General features: G+C 36.3%; 2 protein-coding genes across 2 annotated transcripts; both read right to left on the bottom strand.

The window, feature by feature from the left end:
• Positions 1 to 5,572: 5,572 nt before the first annotated feature.
• Positions 5,573 to 11,966, bottom strand: LOC103844348. The gene has a single exon (XM_033275710.1). It carries the CDS (start codon positions 6,740 to 6,742, stop codon positions 5,843 to 5,845), a length of 900 nt encoding a protein of 299 aa, XP_033131601.1. The 5' UTR covers positions 6,743 to 11,966; the 3' UTR covers positions 5,573 to 5,842.
• Positions 11,967 to 14,124: 2,158 nt separating this feature from the next.
• LOC103844470 lies at positions 14,125 to 20,948 on the bottom strand. Its single transcript, XM_033275709.1, has one exon. The coding sequence runs from the start codon at positions 16,519 to 16,521 to the stop codon at positions 14,182 to 14,184; it is 2,340 nt and encodes a 779-aa protein (XP_033131600.1). The 5' UTR covers positions 16,522 to 20,948; the 3' UTR covers positions 14,125 to 14,181.
• Positions 20,949 to 22,658: the final 1,710 nt, after the last annotated feature.

Below are 22,658 nucleotides of genomic sequence, written 5' to 3'. Positions count from 1 at the left end.
TTAATTCATGTAAAATTTGATAAAATTTTAAAGAATGGTCCAAATGAAAAAAATTACGCAAGAAAAATTCATCACTACAATCTTATATATATTAAAAATATTATATATTTGTCAATATATGTTTGTTAACACAACATCTATATAAATATTGATACATGTATAATGTATAACATAATTAATAATAATAACACTTATTATGAAAATAGTGTTAGGATTTTAATATTTGATTTGATTTTATTATTTGCATGGTGAAATTCTAACATTATTTTATTTTCATAATAAATGTTAATTGTTATTATTATTAATTAGATCATATTTGTTCTTAGTTGTTTCGATATTTCATAGCAAAAATTTAGGCAACACACATGAGGAGTTGACAGCAAGTTATAATTCTATCATTATGTTTAGAATATCCTTTTTAAAACGTTCAAGTAATATGATACTATGTAAATTAGTTGTTTCGATATAAGAAATATATATATATATATATATATATATATATATATATATATATATATATATATATATATATATATATATTATTGTTGCAACAGAATCTTGGTTTTGAAAATTCTTATTATATTGGTTTTAAAGATAAACGATGATTTGATAAAATAGAAGGACATCATATATGGGTTTAAATGCTCGATGTTGATATGATAAGACCGGTTTGATGGTTCTTTTCAGGTGAACAGGTTCAAATAATCAAACTCGAATCATCACTTGAACATGTATAAATAATGTGTAAGTGACTACGACAATCTAAAACAGAGATTTTATGGACCATTTTAGGTGAAATGTTCGAGTTGTTAACGACGAACCGGCTGTATGGTCTGTCTACAAATGTCGTTGATACGAGTTGGTTTTGTTTAATACATGAACGTCATGTATATTAACATACCAGAACTCTCGAACAGTACGAAAATGTATTAGTCTATGAACAAAATGGTTTATGTCTATACAACCACTATATATACATTGGTTAAATTAGTTAAATCAGGTCAGTATTTGCAAGTATACGATTGTTTACATTACCACTATGTATAATTTATTAAGGAATTAAATATGGGTTTGTTAACCAATCCGGTTTATAGGAGTTGATGTTATATTAGGAATGATATATTATTAAGCCATATTATTAGTGATAAATGAATGATAACTGATTTCTAGTGAGGGTCCATTTTTAAAATATCACACATGAATCAAAGTTGTGACTTTTGTTTTAATATATAAGATGCTCCAAATTCAAAGATGGGTGAATCTTAATGGCATTTCCTTCTCAAAACGTCCAGTGATACTCTAGCTAGATTTTCTTTTTCTAACAGTTTTGGTATACAAGTTATACATCTAACGGTGATTTTGTTCTCGTATACTTTTGCCTGATCAACAGAAACATTGGTATTTTATCTTTCTAACAAGTTAGTCCGTGGTTTTGTCTGCTAATTTGTACTTGATGGGCTTCATTAAAACTTATCCAGCCCATCTCCCTGAAGTTTTGAGAAGCTGAAGACTAAATCCTTCAGGTGAAAATACTGGCCACCAGAAGTTAATTAAACTGGTTTAGTATACCATCAAAATAATAGACGTACACCCATCTTTAAACCAACAAAATATTAAATTCCCAACCCGCACCAGATTTTGTTTGCAACTTTAGTTTTTCTTTCTCAGCGGCCACGGGAGAATCATAAGATTTTATCAATCAAAAGTCTGCCAAGTAAAAATAGTAATAAAGTTAATGGAGCAGAAGCTTCTAGAATTTGATAATACTTTTCTGCTTTAACCAAATATCTGATAAAACATATAACAAATCATTTATCATGTAAAAAAATTTATCATACACCATATAAACTCACAAGAACACCAAATATCTGATAAAACTGAAGATCAAGAACATTCTGAAATTAATCGGAAGAGAGTGTTGAAACTAATAATCTCAAGCTCACCAAAATCTGTTTTGATTAAGCTCCTCTTCAACACAACTTTTTCTTACACAACCAACCAAATCTTTTTAGGCAGACACCAATCAAATAAATCAAATAAATTCAATAGAATAAGAAAAACTAGTTCAAATCTAACTTCGTAATATCATTTTAAATTGTCAAATGCAGAAAATAATAAGAACAAAAAGACAGTGTAAGAAAGATTCAAACGGCGATTTTGATTTTGATTTTGTGGTACGAGTTAATACGGTTGCCCAACAGCTCTTCACCAACAGCGCACAATCTCGGCGGAAGTGGTATTTCAATCATCCATCTGAATGGGTAAGAAGAAAGTAGAAGTGAGGAATTAGGGATTTAGGGTTCTGCAAAAACTAAGAATCGATAGATCCAAAGTTAAAAACCATGTGAAAATTAATTTACGAAAAATGAGAAAGGAAAGAAGAATAGAAAATAGTGGTTGGGGAAACGCGAATAAATGCGTTTTTTACGCTAAAAATTGAAACCGAAAAGGAAAAATGGGACTGTATAGTTTTCTTTTCGAAAACGTACGAGCCATAGAATTATTCAATGGTTGAAAATAAGCAATCTGGCATGCAACACGGAGGCTGCACAACGCAGATAATGTAACTTGCAGGGACAATAAAGTCATGCAAAATAATTTACTTAATGCATAATTATATGACTAGATAGAGGTGTATTTGGTTGCACTGGCACCAATTACTCTTAATAGTATTCAATTAAGTAAACATCAGTAATAATAAGAACTAGGTTAAGACCCGCGCCTTGCACGGAATGAACGTTATATATAAATTATTTTATATATTATATGTTTCTAATCTATTATAAAATAATAAATATATATTAAATAATTAAAAAGTCAGTAACTATTACCTATATAATTAAGTTGGTGCGAACATATAAATAAATTTTATTAATCCAAAATAATATTTTTTTCTATTTGATATGGTATATAATTAAATTTAAATGATAGTAACATATATATAATATATTTTAATATTAATATTTATTAAATTATGCTTTTTGCTCATGTTTTTTTTTAATCATTTGTATCTGTTATAGCAAAAAAATTAAATTACTGATAACAAAATTTTCATCGTGTGATTAATAATTTATGTAATTTATAATATTTTTAAAAATTAATTAGTCAATATTTTTTCAAAAAAAGTTGTTAAAAGAAAATTTCAAAATTAAGATATTTATTTATTTTCTTATATGACATTTAATTTAATTTAATATACATATATATTTTTATATATATATATTATTTTTAATACTTATTAAATGAGACTTTCAATTTATATGATTTTTTAATTATTTGTATCATGTCATCACAAAAAAATTAAAACATAGATAACAAATTTGAATGTGAAACTTTTAATGGTTTTAGTAATTTATACTTGTTTTTAAAAATTCAAAATACAACATATAAAGAAATTTTTTTAATTTTTATTAAATGGTTACTATGATTGTTTAATTTATTTTAATAGTTTAAAATTAAACGAATATAATATAACATACACTTTTTTTATCAAATCTTTATTATTCGAAGTCATTAATTGTCATATATACTTTAGCCATATTAGGTAATTCTGTAATTTTATTTATGGAAATAATAAAGCACATCAATAATTTATTTATGGTTAGTTTAATAAAAAATTTATTATATATTTAGATGGACCAACCTATTTCTCTAAGGATTCTAAGAATCATTCTAGTGATGACATGTGGCTACAAAAAAATGTTGTAATGCTTCTCAAATAATATATAGGGGATAGTCACAGAACCTGTCTAATCAAAGTTGTATCAAAGATCTAGATAAATGGTCACCCACTTCTCTGATCCTATCTTAATTTTTTCAGTCCACTTTTCTGATCATAAATGTCTAAACGAGTGAATTAACCATTTACAAATATTCTCAATTTACCGTACAGAGTTATTACAATTTAGACTTGGGACGGATCCGGATATCCGGGAAATTCGGGGTACCTGGATCCGGATCCGTTGGATCCGTGAATATAATATCCGGATCCGGATTCGTGGTTTCTGGATATCCGATTTCGGATATCCGTCCCGATATTCTATTACCCGCAGATATCTGGATTCGTAAAAATAATTAAAAATAGTAATTTTTTAAGAAAAATACTAAATTTTTAATATAATACATAAATCAAATATTTATAAATATATTTATACATGTCTATAATATCGTAAAAACTAAAATATAATATTATAAAATTAATTCATGTATAAATATTAATATATCAAATATAAATATTAATGAAATTTAAAAATTAATGTGTTTAAGAAATACGGATCCTGATCCGGATATCTGGACCTAAAAATTAAGATATCCAGATTCGGATTCGGTTTGGACGGATCCAAAATTTTACTATCCGGATTCGAATCCGGGCTTCCCGGATATCCTATTTTCGGAGTGGATCCAGAGCAGATCTCGGATAATAAGTTCCAGTTACAATAATCCCATTTCTCTATATTCCACTATTTATAAAATTGATAAAACACATTAAGAGAAAAAGGAAACGCCAGTCGTTGCCCCAGGAGTTCATCATTGCACAGCTTAGATGCAACATACTCGTTTAGAAAAAGAAAAAATAGTAATAAAGTTACTAACTCATATTAGGTTGTAATTAGTTACTTAGAGCATCTCCAACCCATTGCTATTTTCACCTCTATAATAGCGTTTAGAGGTGAAATTGCTCCAACCCACCTCTATTTCTTCCTCTATAATAGAGATCTCTATTTTTTCCTCTATTTATAGAGGAAGAAATAGCATTCCTCTATTTTTTACTCTATATTTTAGAGATTGCTATTTTAAGGGAATACATTTGAGCATATCTCACCTCTATTATAGAGTTCCCCTATTTTAGAGGTGAAAATAGCAAAATACATTGGAGATGGTCTTAATCAAATGTTAACTATATAACGTTTATTAATATTTTATTGGTGGTCCACGGACTTGGACTTTATTCTGTTAAGAGCATCATTACCATTGTTATTGCACAAACCTCATGATTAAGGAGCATTGCATTTCTTCTTTTACTATTTCTCTTTCGGCTTGGCCTCATCGTTGCTTCGTCCCTCCAACGCTTTTTAATTAACTACAATTTAGCAGTAATTTATGCTTTTATCGGTAAACTAAATATCCTATTATGATTGCGAGCAAAATTAAAATATAAGGGCATTGATCGTTGATAGACCCAACATTTGCATTACTGAGAGCAGGTTTTAGTTAGGCACCGATTTATAAACCTTATATACTAATGTTGGTTACTTAAGAAGTGAGATTTCAAAACCGCATTTTCAAGTCTATAATTCCCTAATTCTTTCATTTGAGATTGAATTTCACTCTTTTTTGAAACGGATGTTATATCCATTTATATTTTAAAATTATTGAACCGCATTATGCAATATGAGAAGAAATCATGACTTTACTTGAAATAAATTCGAAAATCATTATAGATTGATTCATGTTCATTATATACTAATGTTGATCTACAGTTCTGATACTGACTTCATAACATTAATTGTTTAAAATTCTTTTAGTCCATCACCATACAATAAGGAAGGAGCACTCTAACTATAGCCCCAGCATAATATGGTCGGGAAATTTCGTTTAATATGTGTTTTCTTAATAATGTTTTAGCATTTAGTTGCCCATCCATAACTTTCATCGAATGAATGAAATATCCAAATATATCCTACGCCGATTTTACATTTTTTTTTTCCTTTTATCATCTGTATCAAAACGTTATACGAATGAAACAATATCATATACCCCATCAATTAAATGGAATCTCACCACCACATCTGAAAATTTAAGCCACAAAAAATAATATATAAAACAAAAGGCACAAAAGGGATTAAGAGGAAGCAGCACGTGACAAGGACCCAACTCTTGAAATTTCATGGACCGCAGGGTTAAACCCTAAGCATCCTAACCAGCCTTGCTTGTACGGCAAGAACGTCTTCCTTTTCAACTCCTCTGACACTGCTCTGTTCTCAGTGTAATGCATCTCATGAGCCGAAACCACCGTGCCGTGCCTTCTCCTTGACCTAGACACTGTCGATTCACAACACTCTCTTGATCGGATACTCGAACTTTTCACTTCCTCGGCCTCTTTCTTTGTAAGTATATCATATCTTCTCAATGACTCTTTGGTTGGAACAGGTCTACCATCGGATGCACTCCTGAATAACAACAGATCTTTGAGTTTCCACTTCTTGTATGCTCGACCAGGGAACAGAATCGCTGACAAGAAAACAGAGGATTTTTGGTTGCTTGTGTTAGAAGCAACCATTTTTGTTGTCTCGTGTACTTCTTCTTCATCAACCACAATGTCTGAAACCCTCAACGGAGACATAGAAGATCCGGGAGACCGGTCTTTTCCTGGACCAGAATCTTCTCTGTCAAGAACACAAGAAACGACAGGAGGGAGTGAGGGCCCTAAAGGTCGAATCTTTCCTCCGTCAAAGAGCTCATCGGCGGCAGAGAAAAAAGATTTATCCAATTGTCCACTGAAATTGAACTCGAAATCATCATCAATATCGCTGGCTGATCTCTTCTTGGGAGTTCTTGGTTGGTCACTCCAGTCAAAGGGTATATTGGAAGAAGTTGAAGGAGAAGGGCTTGTGGGTGCACTGAAGAAAATAACATTGTTGTTTCCAAATAGGGTTGGGCTTGAAGGAGCTGTTATGTATGGAGATGAAGTTGTGCTGTCGAAATTGAGTTCTGTTGATGTTTCTGCTGCCTCTTTCTCCATTAATGGAGTTTTCTTCTTCTTTGGATGCTCTTCTCTTGGAAGGTGTTCCCCTTTCAGACGGAAAGCTTGACTTTCGATCGAGAGAGAGAGAGAGAGAGAGAGAATGAATGGTGATTGAATTAGACCCTGCCTTTATAAGTCTCACCAACTTCATGGGTTGTGATTTAATTATTGTGATTTATCAACTCAGTTTTCTATTTTTTTGGGCCAAACATTTTTATTTTATATATCAAAATGGTTCTATACAATTATTAGTCCTTACACCTTTCCAGACTCAAATTTGAATACATTTACGACTTTTGAATCTATATATTAGTATAAACTTTTCAAAAGTAATATACATTTGAAAGTTTAGATTTATTCGTTAACACTCTTTCGTGCTCATGGGCATGTTATCAAATTACTCTCTCTTTTTCATAATATATGTTGTTTTATAAAAAAAAAATATTTTAAAATATATTTAGTTTTAACATTTCAATGAAATGCAATTTTTGTAATTATTGAATATTGTATAACTTTTTTTTTTCAACAAAAGAAACTAAACTAAACCGGTTCCGGACGCGAGAGCCATCTCGGTGGAACTGAATCAACATAAATCATAGCAGAAGACAGATCTCTAACACCTCGTACTAGTTTGTCCGCCATTTTATTTTGCGCCCTTGGAATGTGTTGAATGAAGAAGTTGGGGAAGTAATCCTTACATCGTAGAAACTCTTCCATGTGAGTAGTGAATGCCGGCCATTGAATATTGTATAACCAATTAAATTATATAGCTTTTTCTAAAATTGGTTGAAGTTATATATTAAATAATACTTTTTAACAAGTAACCACTTTTAAATATTGATACTTTTGACTTAAACTACTACCTACAATTTGAAATAGAGGAAATATAATTGTGTTAAATCATTTAACTATCGTGTTAAACAAATGGTTAATGTTTCGATTTCATTTACTTATATGTTTTAAATCATTTCAGAATTTCTCTATCAAAAATAATCGTGTTAACTATCATTATGTTTTGCTTTAGTCATATATGTGGTTTCAAGTATAATAAACAATTTTAAATTGTTGAGTAACATATTTTTCTAAATTAAACATGATTCTATCCTAGTGGTCATGCTTCTCAAAGACTACTAAAGGTCACGGGTTCGACTCTCTCTCAGCATAATGGTATTATGCCTCTCCAAATCAATTTTCTCATATGAGTAGGAGTAATTGTGTACACCAATTAGTAGGTCTAGACCAGAGGGGTTTCCCCGTAGAGATAAGAGCATGTAAAGTATGTATTCATCCGTAGGTCCATGCTGGAGGTGATGCAAGTATGGTCGAGATAGAAGATAATTTGAAATGGATGCAACTCTGTGGATGACGAACTGGTGGATGCAGAAACTCGTGGATACAAAACTCTATGGATGGAACTGATTGGATGCAACAATCAAGTGACTATAAAGCTGACTTGGAGCTAAATGGACTCGGTCATACTCAGGCTCGGACCCATACTGATGATGGACCAGACATGACTTTCTCCGCCGACACCAATCAAGACAAGGATCCATTCTGCTTGTCTAAGGGCCCAGTTACTAGATCACAAACTAGAAGACTGAAAAAAATCAATTGCTGTTTTGATTTACTCTGAACCAGACGGAAATCAAGCCAAGGAACCGAGCCAACTCTTCACTTATTTAGTCTTTGGACTTGTCTAAGTGTTAATTTCGAAATCTATGTTTTACTACTTCTTATTTTTGATTTTCTCAAGTATTAGGACCTTTCAACTTCTTTTCTTTCTTTGTTACTACTTAAACTCTCTTTTGTTTTTGAAAAAGCTATTCACTCTTTTTATTATAACTTTCTCACAAATCTGTGAATCGCTTGTTCATCTTTGAACACTGATTGCTAAGAGTTCATTCTCTTATTGCAAAACTTGTCTTTGATCACAACAGAGTTCATTCTCTTGATCTTAGACACATCTACACAAGATCTGATCAATCCATATATCATTTCTGAAAATCTCCATCCAAATCAATCCACATCACTCTCAAACCATCAGATTTTCCTTCAAAAGCATCAGGGACAAAGGATCTCATCATAAGGTATTCATCAAGTGGTATCAGAGCAACACTCCCAAGCTCGGTAATTCTATCGTTTCATCTTCTAATCTTCTCATCTTTCCACCATTTCTTAAACACTTCTTCTCTATCTATCTGTGTAAGGAAACCGAGCCAGCTTGGTAACCTTATTAAAAAAATAACAATAAAAAGAAAGAAAGAAAAGGGATCGAAGAGAAATCCGATCAGACCGAGGAGAAATCCGGTCTCAAGCTTGGTAAAATCGGTTCCCGAAAAAAATCTTGAAATCTGTCTATCTTCTTCTTCTTCTCTTGATTTACCATTTGATCTTTGGTTTGGCACTGAGATTGATTGTTAGTTCCCCTGGAACTTGGAGATATTCACTAGAGAATCACTTGTGAGAGAGATAAACACTTTCGAGAGAAACACTTGTGAGATCTTGTTGCTTTTAACGTTTGTTAAGTGATTTCAGGAACAAGATGTTTGGATTACTAAGAAGAAGCAGCCAGGAGAAGATTCCACAGCATGACCGATTCAATTCTTCTACTAAAGCTTTGTTAGAAAAAAGCAAAATGTTTTGAAAAACAGTATATGCAAATGCTTCTAACAATTTTTATTCGGTGCAGGAAAGGACACAGCCAAGAAGACCACTGGAGAGGCTTACTAGCAGACACAGAGAGCAGCCTAGACCATCCAGTGATGATGCAGTTCATGATCATAGGCGTGATGATCAAAGAAGTTACCACAGATTTAGAAAACTCGATGATCGGTTCGGTAGAAACCAACAGTATGATGACTGTGCGAAAAGGTTGTTACCACCACTTCAGGTCGTGGAAGAGAGCTAAAGAAAGAGCAAATACACGTCCCCATCCTCAAGATCTGAAGCAGTGAGCCAAAGGCCAAGTTATTCTAAGGAGAAATCGGCTAGACCAAAACCAAAAACAGAACCGCTTTCATCACTTAGCCAAGAAACCAGAGGTACTTCCAAAACTTCTAATTTCATTTGTGCTGATGAATCTGTCAAGTCTCATGGCAGGAATCAGGTCACCAAGGATGTGCCCATGGAGCTTAATAAAAGCAATGAAGAAAGCAAAGAGCAACGGCAAAAATTGTTTCAGACGAGAGTTTTGGTTCAGAACAAAGTGTGCAGTATGATCATTGATGGAGGTAGCTATGCAAATGTGGCGAGTTCAACAATGGTGAAGAAAATTGGTTTGGAAACTAAGAAGCATCCTCATCCTTACAAGCTTCAATAGTTGACAGATAATGGAGAAATGAAAGTTACCAGACAGGTCTTGGTATCCTTTTCTGTTGGGCACTATGAAGATGAAGTTCTTTGTGATGCTTGGCCTATGGAAGCCACTCACATTATTCTAGGGAGGCCATGGCAGTTTGATCGGCAAGTTACTTATAAAGGACTCACCAACCAGTTCTCATTCCTGTTCCAAGGTAAGAACATCAACTTAGTTCCTTTGTCTCCATTGGAAGCACTACAAGATCAGCAACACATGAGCAAGAAGATAGATCAGGGCTCATAGTCAAACCGTGAAGCCACAAACCTTTCTTTGAAATCCTTGAAAGCTAAGTGTTTACTTCCTTCTTTTCATTCTGATGTTGCGCTTGAAAATAAACAGACTTGTGATAAATTTAACCATCTTGAACCGGTACAGCCGAGTAGTCTTGTTCCTTTGTCACATGGATTGAAAGAAAACCCAACAGAAGAGGCACCACATAGTTCAGCACCAGAGAAACTGTTGCAGCAATCAGCCAGCACTGAACCAATGGCGATTCCTCAGTCAATCTCATGTCAAAGCCAAAAGCACTGTAAGGATCATGAGTTGATAATTGTCTCTACTAATCATGAAACCGTTTTAATAAAGAAATTTTCTCTGCGAGAACATTTCTTTACTTGGTTGAAAAACGTTTTTCTTGAACGTAGATAATTCCATGACTTGTTTTCATTGAGCTATGCATTGAAAGAATTTTGGAGTGGAACAAAGCATGAACCAAAACTCCTTTGACCAGAGAATCAATTTGATTTCGTTCATGTTGAGAAGTTGGCACTTTCTCATTCTTTTCCTAACAGTTTCACAGCTTTGCTTGATTTTAAATCAAATAAACCAACTTTTGGCACTCAGTTTACTTTCTTGATGTTTACACACGTGCTTGATGATTGTCCTAAGAGATTGAATCATGTTCTTGATATCTTACGGATAGAGAAACTTTTTGAATATTTTTTTCGCAAATTTGATGTGGTTTCTCTAGTTGTTTTGGAAGCGCATGATATACAGGATCAACTTCAAACGGAAGCAAGCAGAGGAGGTTGGCACAACACTTGTGTTCAAGGAACTTGGAACTTGAAGTATTTGAGGAAAACAACTTCAATTGTCCAAGGTAAGTATGATGTTAGTTCTACTTTCAATGTAGCTGACTTAATCCCATTTGTGCAGAGGATTCGGATTTGAGGTCAAATCATTTTAAAGGAGGAGGGGATGATGCAAGCATGATCGAGCTAGAAGATAATTTGAAATGGGTGCAACCCCGTGGATGCAACTCTGTGGATGCCGAACTGGTGGATGCAGAAACTCGTGGATACAACTCTATGGATGGAACTGAGTGGATGCAACAATCAAGTGACTGTGAAGCTGACTTGGAGCTAAATGGACTTGGTGATACTTAGACTCGGACCCAGACTGATGATGAACCAGTCATGACTTTCTCAGCCGACACCAATCAAGACAAGGATCCATTATGCTTGTCTAAGGGCCCAGTTACTAGATCACAAACCAGAAGACTGAAGAAATTAATTGTTGTTTTGGTGTACTCTGAACCAGACGAAAATCAAGCCAAGGAACCGAGCCAACTATTCACTTATTCAGTCTTTGGACTTGTCTAAGTGTTAATTTCAAAATCTATGTTTTACTAATTCTTATTTTAGGTTTTCTCAAGTATTAGAACCTTTCAACTTCTTTTCCTTCTTTGTTGCTACTGAAACTCTCTTTTGTTTCTGAAAAAGCTATTCACTCTTTTTATTAAAACTTTCTCTCAAATATGTGAATCCCTTGTTCATCTTTGAACACTGATTGCTAACAGTTCATTCTCTAATTGCAAAATGAGACGGTATTAGGATGGATAGATTCCCGAACTAGAAACCCTACTTGCGGATTCGAAGAATGGGGATACACAAACTTAGAAGATGATCGGTTATGAAGAAAGATCCTCTTAGAAGTTATGCGTTCGTAAGCGTAGCTATTGCTAGGTAACTTGAGAGATAAGTAAAGCTGAGAAAATAGTTTATTGATATTGTGTTGTGTCTTTACAAATCGTAAGAGCACTTATATAGCAAAGCCGAAAACATTGATAAGGCTAAATAAGCTAATCCTTATCCTAAGAGGAATAGAAATCATAAACTAACTTAATAAAGATTAAACGTAAAATCCGTAAAACCGTTAGTGACGTGTCCTGTCACAATACTCCCTCCTTCAGAACATTCTTGGCCTCTAGGATGAAAATCTGGATATTTGGCAATGAAATCTTGGTAAAACTCCCATGTCGCTTGTGCAAGCGTTGAACCCTTCCATTGGACAAGTACTTTGGTTACTGGTCTGTTCTGGCGATTAACCATTTTCTTTTCCAAAATAAGCTCGGGTTCTCTGTCGAGTCCGACGTCGTTGAGGTATTGCGGAAGAGTAGAAGTAGAACTAGGCGGGTTAGGACACAGCTTTAGTTGACTCACGTGAAACACGTTATGGATTGCAGACGTTGGTGGTAACTCAAGCTTGTACGCACGCGAACCAACACGATCTGTGATGCGAAAAGGGCCGTAGTAACGAGGGGAGAGCTTATGAGGCATGTTACGTCCTTTCAAGGAGTGTTGACGATATGTCTGGAGCTTCAAATATACGTAGTCGCCAACTGTGAAAGCACGATCAGAACGACGAGAATCAGCGTATTGTTTCATACGGTTTTGAGCCCGCAAGAGATGGAACTTCATCATATCAATTAGTGCTTCCCGTTTTTGAAGTGTTCTATCGATGGCTGGGGAAGAACTCTCTCCGGGTAGGTAGGGCATGTGAATCGGAGGTGGTTGCCCGTAAATAATCTCAAAAGGAGTGCTATGAATGGCCGAGTGATATGTGGTGTTGTACCACCATTCCGCGAGGGGTAGCCACGAACTCCAAGAGCGAGGAGTATCTGAAACCATACAGCGAAGGTAAGTCTCCAAAGTCTTGTTAGTGACTTCTGTTTGGCCATCAGATTGGGGGTGGTAGGCTGTAGAGAAGTTAAGATCAACGCCATGAACTCGGAACAATTCCCTCCAGACTTCGCTCAAGAATGTTGGATCCCGGTCACTAGTAATGTCTTTAGGCATTCCATGGAGGCGAAAAACCTGATCCAGGTAGACCTTGGCGACGTCCATAGCTGTATACGGGTGTGATAGAGCCAGAAAATGTGCATTTTTGCTTAGTCTATCAATGACTACGAGGATGCAGTGTTTACCAGCAGATGGAGGAAGACCTTCGATGAAATCTAGGCTTATTGATTCCCAAACACCAGCAGGGACCGGGAGAGGTTGAAGAAGACCGGGTTTTGCAGCCATGTCGTACTTATTCTTCTGACAAGTTGGACAGTTCCGGACGTAATGTTGTGTTTCAGAACTCATCTTTGGCCAGAAGAAAAGGGTTTTGATGCGTTGTAGCGTTGAGTTGCGGCCTGAATGACCTCCAACTGCTGAATCATGGAGCCATTGAAAAATATGAAGCTTCACTGATTGATCGTTGCCTATGACAAGTTTCCCACGGCGACGTAGTTCCCCATTAACGAAAGAGTAAGCTGGATGGAGCGATTTGTCTGTCTGTAGTTCTGAGACAATCTTCTTAAGGACAGGGTCGGAGTCCCATAAGGATTTCAGTTTCTCATAAAACCCATGATGGACCTGGGACAATGTGAGTTGGAGAAGCTGGGCGCCAGAAACCCGTGACAGTGCGTCTGCTGCAACGTTTTCCTTTCCTTGTTTATAGTGTATTTCAAATGTGTAACCCATTAACTTGGATAACCACATGTGTTGGAAAGGAGTGGTGATTTTCTGTTCCAACAAGAATTTTAGGCTTCGTTGATCAGTTCGAATAATAAACTTGCTGTGAGCCAAGTATGCATTCCATGTTTGCACTGCGTGGACCACTGCGAGAAGCTCCTTCTCGTAAACCGAGAGGTTCTGATGACGAGGACCGAGTGCTCTACTGATATAGCAAATTGGGTGATTATCCTGCATAAGTACTGCGCCTATACCGGTCTGAGATGCATATGTTTCGACAACAAAAGGCTTGGAGAAATCGGGTAAGGCGAGAACCGGGGCTGTCATGAGGGCTGTTTTCAAGGCTTGGAAGGCGGTGTCTGCTTCTGGACTCCATGAGAAACCGTCTTTGCGTAGTAGAACGGTAAGGGGTCGTGCGATAATACTATAGCTTTGTATAAAGCGTCTGTAGTAATTTGCAAGACCCAAAAAACTTCGTATCTGTTTTTGATTCTTAGGAACGGCCAGCTTTCTACTGCTTTTATTTTCTTTGGATCGGTGCTTACGCCGGCAGATGAGATGAAGTGACCGAGGTATTCGATCTTTGTAGCGCCAAAGGTGCATTTGGACTGTTTAAGGTATAGTTGGTGATGGCGTAATATCGCAAAAACCATGTCCAGATGCGCGAGATGGTCCTCCCATGTGTCGCTGTATATCAAAATATCGTCAAAGAAGAAAAGTAAGAATTTTCTAAGTACCGGTTCAAAGACATGGTTCATCAGGCCTTGAAAGGTGCATGGGGCGTTGGTAAGACCGAAAGGCATGACGAGGTATTCATAGTGGCCAGAATGGGTTTTGAATGCTGTTTTATACACATCTTCTGGTGACATCCGCAATTGATGGAAGCCGGCGCGTAAGTCCAGTTTTGAGAAGAATTTGGCGCCACCCAGCTCGTCTAAGAGGTCTTCTAAGAGAGGTATAGAATATTTATCCTTGATCGTCTGTTTGTTTAGACCTCTGTAATCGACACAAAGTCTCCATGAACCATCTTTCTTTTTCACATGAACCACCGGAGATGCGTAGGGGCTGGAGCTGTATTGGATAATTCCTTGATCGGTCATCTCACGAACCATCTTGTCAATTGCGTCCTTCTGCATAGATGAGTATCGGTATGGTCGTAAGTTGACAGGATTAGCTCCTGACTCGAGCGGGATCTTGTGATTGAAACCTTCTCGGAATGGAGGGAGAGATGATGGTTCTTCGAAGATGTCCGTGTAGGATCCGAGTAGTTGAGTAAGTGCTCCGTTCATATCGAGTTTTGGGTCGCTGGCTTCGATATGATAGAAGATATCTTCTGGAGTAAGTGGCTGTTGGGGGAGTATGGTGTTGTCGACTTCTCTTAAGTGGAGTAGGGCGAGTTGAGGTTCTTGTAAGATCAGCTTGTTTAGGTTGCTTCCCGTGACAACCTTAGAGGAGTTCGGTGTTGTCCCTCGGAGAACATGTTTCAAACCCTTGAAGTTGAATTCCATTCGCAGGTTTAGAAAATCCCAAAGGATAGGTCTCAAGGTAGAGAGCCATTGAACACCTAGTACCAAGTCACTACATCCCAGTGGTAGTGTTCTTGTTTCTGTTTTAAACTCGTAGCCCTGCATTTTCCACAGAAAAGAGCTGCATTTGTAGTTAGTAATCAAGTCTCCACTAGCTGCAACAACAGACATTGGTTTGATTGGTGTCAAGGGACATCCCAAACCCTTGGCAATTTGTAGATCGAGGAAGTTGTGTGTGCTGCCGGGATCGATTAGAATGTGTATTTTCCGCTTTCCATACTGGCCTAGAAGTCTCATACAGTTAAATGTTGGGCAACCATTTAAGGCATGGATGGAAATAGTGGGGACTTTATCGTCTTCATCTTCGATAGTTGTTTCTCGAATTTGTTCTTCAAGAGCGATTTCCTTGTCAAACTCTGTTGGATCAGCTTCCAACAATAAAAACTCAGAGCGTCGATGCTTGAGTTGATGACCAGGTGTGAATTGTTCGTCGCAATACATACACAGACCCTTTCGTTTCCGTTCTTGCATCTCGTCGAAAGAGATTCGCTTATGTGGTGGGGTAGCGAGTATTGGTTTGTTTTGATTGCTAGTGGTGTTGGGTGTAGTTGGTGTTGTGCTGCTGTACTGGTTCTTGTTTTGTGTGAAGCTAGATCGCTGAGAGGAGTTGAAAGCTGGGCGCGATGTTTTAGCTGGTGTGTGCGCCAAAGATAACTCATGGAGTTTTGCTATCTTTGCTGCTGCTGGTACGGTTGTGACGTTAAATTGTCGAACATGAAGAGCTAAGTGCTGGTTCATGTTTGTCAAGAAGATACTCAGAGCATGCTCCGGAGCAAGAGTAATTCTTATCATAGCTGAATCAAACTTTTCAAGATACACATCAATGGAGTCGCTCCCTTGTTTCAGGCTGACTAGCTCGGATAGTGGATCGTCAAAGAGCTCACTGAAGCGTTCAGATGCTGCAGCAACGTATTCTGGCCATAGAGGGAACACGTTGTAGCGGTTGGCGATATAAGCGTGGTGCCATTGTAAAGCCTTGCCGGTCATGTGAAGAGAGGCGAAACGAACTTTTAGTTCTGGTGGGGTACTGTCAATTGAAAAGAATTGCTCGCAACGATAAATCCATTCTCGGATTTCCGAACCATCAAACATAGGGAATCCTATCTTCGTAAGTCGTGATGATAAGCTATTAGGACGGCTCTGGTTTTGGTTCTGTGTATGGTCGAATGTATGGTGATCTGTTTTTGATGCACTTTGGTCTGGGGGAAAGCGATCGGGTGGGACGGGTCGCCGGTTCGTATCTGCGGCTGTAAGATCAGAGGATGATTCTGCTTGCTTTCCTTCACGTTGGTTGAAGGGTGGAGAGTTAGCAAAGTATTTCTCTATTATATCTTTAAGTGCTGAGATTTCTCCACCTAGATCCTTACGAATCTCTTCACTTTATTGAGTTTGTGAAGCACGGAGTTCTTCAATTTGTTTGTTCATGTCGCTCAAAGCTGTGGTTTGCCGAGTGTCCATAGCTTAGTCCTGAGGATTGTTTGCTCTGATACCACTGAGACGGTATTAGGATGGATATATTCCCGAACTAGAAACCCCTACTTGCGGATTCGAAGAATGGGGATACACAAACTTAGAAGATGATCGGTTATGAAGAAAGATCCTCTTAGAAGTTATGCGTTCGTAAGCGTAGCTATTGCGTAAGCTCTTGCTAGGTAACTTGAGAGATAAGTAAAGCTGAGAAAATAGTTTATTGATATTGTGTTGTGTCTTTACAAATCGTAAGAGCACTTATATAGCAAAGCCGAAAACATTGATAAGGCTAAATAAGCTAATCCTTATCCTAAGAGGAATAGAAATCATAAACTAACTTAATAAAGATTAAACGTAAAATCCGTAAAACCGTTAGTGACGTGTCCTGTCACACAAAACTTGTCTTTGATCACAACAGAGTTCATTCTCTTGATCTTAAACATATTTACACAATATCTGATCAATCCATAGATCATTTATGAAGATCTCCATCAAAATCAATCTATATCACTCTCAAACCATAGATCTTCCTTCAAAAGCATCAGGGACAAAGGATCTCATCATAAGGGATTCAACAGGAGGGGAGGGATTCCTTGAATTGGGGCCCGCGGTGGGACTAGGCACTATAATAGAAGTTAACTCTAAAACAGTTTAGAGAAGTGATTATATCCCAGCGATCATGCTTTTCACAGACGACTGCTAGATGTCGCAATTTCGATTCTTTGTCGAGCGAGCTGGTAATATGCCTCTCCAAATAATTATTTCCTCATAGAAGTAGCGTAAGCGGTGTATACCAACCAGTAGATCTAGGCCGAAGGATTTTCTCCATACGAGTAGGGGAAAACGAAGTACACATTAACCCGAGTGTCCAGGTCGGAGTGGAGAGATTTCTTGGATTTAAGGCAGCACAAGCGGTGGGGCTAGTAACTTTAGAAAGTTAACCTTAAAACAGTTTTGAGAAGTGCTTGTATCCCAATGGTCACGCTTCTCGCAGACGACTACCAGAGGTCATAAGTTCAATTCTCTATTAATGTGGTGGTACTATACCTCTCCAAATAAATCATCCCTCATACGAATAAGGTCAAACGGCGTATACCAACCAGTAGGTCCAGACCGAAGGGTTCCCCATTACAAGTAGCGGAAGTGGAGTATACATTAACCTGTAGGTCCATGTCAGACGGGAAAATTTTCCTGGATTTGGGACCACTAAAACAGTTTGAGTGCTCTCTAAAAACCCCTGAAGAGTAAACTCTAGTTTTCAAATCCAATTTGGGTGGCCGGCGGCTTCTTCTTCTCCTCCGTCATCGGTAGCCCGCCATCTCCCTCTCTTCTCTTCCCCCCTTATTTCCTTTATTGGTGCTTCAGGGTTTTGCGCCATCGCGATTCAGATCTAGGGTCTTCTCTTTCTTAAATTTAAGAACATATTGATAAATATGTATAATATCTTCATAAAATTTAAGAAAACTTTTGTAAATGTTCTTAAGCTTGTTTTAAAATTATATTCTTAAATGTGTATTTAGGAAGATCTTCGCGTATATATCTTTATGAACTAGGTTAAGATCCGCATCTTGCGCAGGACAAACATTCGGTATACAAATATTTTTATGTACACTGTTTTTTTAACAACAAAATCAATGAATCATGTAGACTCTGCAACACAAACTCGTAACTCGGCATCCATATGGACAACAAATGGCGATTGCCTTCATGCACTGTGTGCTAGACTGTCTGCCCTTGAATTTTGTGTCTGGGGTATATGATGAGCTCTGAGCTGTTGAAACTTCTCTTCAAGACATGTATATCTTCTAGGTAACTTGCAAAGGCTGGTCATTCTTCTGGTTCGAAAACCATCTTTACTAATTGAGAACAATCTGTTGCAATTGTAACAGTAAATTGTCTTGTATTTCTTATACACTCCATTGCCAAATAAGTGCCTCTATCTTCGAGTGAAGTGGCGACTGATTCGCTCTTGTATTCCTCGCTCCCATCAAAACATCAAAACCTTCCAAAGTGCTATACCACCCTTCTCATCCCGAATATATACATCCTGATTTTTTTCATGATCCATCCGTAAAGCACCAACGACCTGGGATATCTGGTACTCATGCGTCTACTGGTAAACGAGTTTGCTCAATGCCTTGTGTAAGTGAGACCTGCGCTGCTGGCCAAAGTAAAGCTTCGTTTCTGCCAGTTTAAAAGTATCTCTAGGATCAATGTCCAAATTACTAAAAACTTTATTGTTTCTTCATTTCCATATGTACCATAATATTCATGCAAATTGATGGTCCTCTAACTCCGGAGAAACCTTCCAAAATAAATGATCCATGTTCGCAAAGTGATTGAATGGGAAAAAATTATGGATACGAAGGAATTCGTGAGAGTGCCCAAACCTGAACCGCCGGTGGACATTCAAAAATTACATGATTTATAGATTCTTCAGGTGCTCCACATAGTGCACAAATTGTATCCCCTTGTATTCCTCTTGGTCTTAAACTTTTCTTAACCGCTGTACATCCTGATACTAGTTGCCATAAGAAGTGTTTCATCTTAGGTGGACATCGAACTTTCCAGCAGAAAGCCTTCGGAGGAGAGACCGAAGGACCATAATCTGGTAGCATTATTTCTCTTCTCTGTTCGGGTACACTCGTTCTACTTGATATCCATATTTAATTGATATCTCACAATATGTGTAAAATGCCATCCATCGCGATATGCTGTCTGAATTCGGCTTAATGGTATACTTTCAATTATTTTAACATCCTGAGGATACACCAGAGTCCGAATGACCTGTAAAATATTGCGTTGCGTTGATGAGAGAATCCACTGTAAGATCCGGGTAAAGGTGCTGATTTTTATTTGTTGGTCTCGGGCGAGTGAATGGGAGTCATAGATCATTCATACAGAGATAGAAGATCCTGATCCCAATGTACACTATTACTTATTTTGCATTTTTACATAGGTTCTAAAACGCGGCCGCACTGACCGATTAAGCGGCAAAAAACCCTCGGTGGTAGTCAAGCGTTGCTTTTTGACCCTATTCGGCCATTAACTTGGATTTAATCAAAATCATTCACTTTTTGAAGTTTTTTTTGTTTGGAATCGCATTTTACGTGATATATTTCCAAGTTCAAAACATAACTATCAAGAAAAACGCAAGAAATTGATGAAATCTGAGAAAACAAGGATAAGGCAGCTGTGAAAATTGTCTGTGTAACTTTAAGAGGTTTTCGGGGGAAAAGATGATAAAATTACGAATATACTATTATTGAATAACAAATAAAAAACAAAAAATATGGCACCCAGGGAATCAAACCGAGTATCTGTTGGGCTTGCAGAAACCTAGAAACCACTGTGCCATAATAACTTCCGATCATTTATTTGTAAATCGTTAAATATTATATATTAATTATCAGAAAAATAAAAAAATGCTTATAACTATTCTCCGATTAATCGTCCATTAATCTCTTATTTCTTAACAATTCGCTAGGCCAACCCCGACCGCCTGACTCGCGCCTAGCGAAATTTCAAACATAGAATTTATAATAATAAATGATAAACATATATTGAATAATTGAGAAGCAATTAACTATTTCAAATATAATCAAAATTGGCACAAACACAAAAATAAAAAAAAATTCATTTTTTATTAACAATCTTTTTATGATACATCAATCAAAACAATCATATTTACCTATTTTCTATGGTATATAGGTAAATTTAAATGATATTTTCATATTTACCTATTTTCTATGCTATACAAGTAAATTTAAATGATATTAACATACATATGCAGTATACTTTTTAATATGGTGGTTTATTATATAAGACTTTATACTCATATGTTTTTATGATCATTTGTATTTTTTATAACAAAATTTTTAAATGTCCACCTTAAGTTTGAGTAATAGAATGACCTTTTGACGTAAAAAAACATAATTTTTAAACTGCTGAAAACAAAAATTTCAATGTGGACTTTTATTAATTTTAACAATTTATAATTTTGTTAAAAAATTAATGAAAATTGCAAAATTAAATTATTAAGTTCTAAATATTTTTTTGTGCAAATGGAAGAACAAAAATATTTATTTTATGGTATATAATTTAATTTAAACAGTATTAAAATATATATATATATACACTTTTAGTATGAATATCTATTAAATGATAATTTCTATTCATATAGTTTTATGATCATTTGTATCTTGTTATAACAAAAATTTAAACCATGGGCACAAATTTTCAAATCTTAGACTTTTAACAACTTTAGTAATTTAAAGTCATTTTTAGAAATCAAAAATATAACATATACATAAATATAATTTTTTATTATATGCTGAATATGACTTTTAATTTATTTTAATAATATAAAATTAAAATGATGAAAGATATAAAAATTGTTACCAAATCCTTATTATTAAAAATCATTAATTGCAATATATATTTAATCAAAATAGATAGTTTCATAGCTTTTTTTTTTAATGACAGAAGGAAAATTCCTTTTTGTACAATAATAATTAGTATGGCGTCTGATAGAAAAGCCAAACACTTTATTTTCTCGAGTTTTCAAAGGTCGGTATTATAGGAATGGTTCACCCTTGGAACCGATTCATTCATATTCTCCGTCATATGGTTGGCAGAGTATTGTTTCTGCTAGATCTATGGTTAGCAAAGGACTAATTAAACGGGTGGGATCAGGGTCTTCTATATCTGTATGGAATGATCCTTAGCTCCCAACCACTCGCCGGAGAACAGCTAATAAAAATCAACTCAATCTATACCCGGACCTTACAGTAGAGTCTCTCATTGACCCTATTTCGCGTACTTGGAATTTAGAGGCAATTCGGAGTTTGGTGGATCCTCAGTATGCGAAACTTATAGAAAGCATACCACTGAGCATGACTCAGAGGGTGGATAGAGATGGATGGCACTTTACAAAAAATGGAAAATATACGGTCAAATCAGGGTATCAGGTCGAGAAGATTTATTCAGATAGAGAACGACCACCATCACTGATTGGTCCCACAGTTGATGTTTTGAAGGCTTACTGCTGGAAAATACGGTGCCCATCAAAGTTAAAACATTTCCTATGGCAATTGGTGTCAGGATGTATAGTAGTCCGGAAGAATTTACAAGCGAGGGGGATCCAAGGGGAAATTTGTTGTGCAAGATGTGGAGCTCCTGAGGAATCGATAAATCAAGTGTTTTTTGAATGTCCTCCAGCTGTTCAGGTCTGGGCTCTTTCGAAAATACCATCAAATCCAGATATTTTTCCGACTAGATCCCTTTTCACAAATATGGATCATCTATTCTGGAGAGTTCTCCTGCAGACGGAGGATCATCAGTTTGCATGAATACTTTGGTATATCTGGAAAGCAAGGAATAATAAAGTTTTCAGTAATTTGGATATGAATCATATGGATACGCTTAAATTGGCTGAAACAGAGTCAACATTGTGGGCTGAGGCACAAGTAGTGAATGACCAGAAGACGACACCACAAATAATAGATGCGATACTGCCATCGATCTCAGGAAGATGGTGTTTTACAGATGGCTCGTGGAAAGAGGGGGATACTTTTTCACGACAAGGTTGGCTCAATACTTTGGAAGGTTTTGATGGATTGTTGGGGGCGAGGAATGTTAGGGCTAGTCTATCGCCTTTTCATGCGGAGATGGAAGTGTTGCTCTAGGCAATGGAATGTATGAGGAATTTACGTCAATTTCAGGTTACATTTGCAACGGATTGTTCTCAATTGGTGAAG

The sequence above is a fragment of the Brassica rapa genome, chromosome A07 (genome assembly GCF_000309985.2).
Source record: "Brassica rapa cultivar Chiifu-401-42 chromosome A07, CAAS_Brap_v3.01, whole genome shotgun sequence".
Taxonomy (NCBI): domain Eukaryota; kingdom Viridiplantae; phylum Streptophyta; class Magnoliopsida; order Brassicales; family Brassicaceae; genus Brassica; species Brassica rapa.
Note: the sequence above shows the minus strand (reverse complement) of the source record. Positions and strands in the feature narration are given on the sequence as shown.

What these genes read in the sequence shown, in the direction of transcription:
- LOC103844470 (XM_033275709.1), bottom strand. Translation starts at nt 16,521, where the DNA reads ATGTTTGATGGTTCGGAAATCCGAGAATGGATTTATCGTTGCGAGCAA.
- LOC103844348 (XM_033275710.1), bottom strand. Translation starts at nt 6,742, where the DNA reads ATGGAGAAAGAGGCAGCAGAAACATCAACAGAACTCAATTTCGACAGC.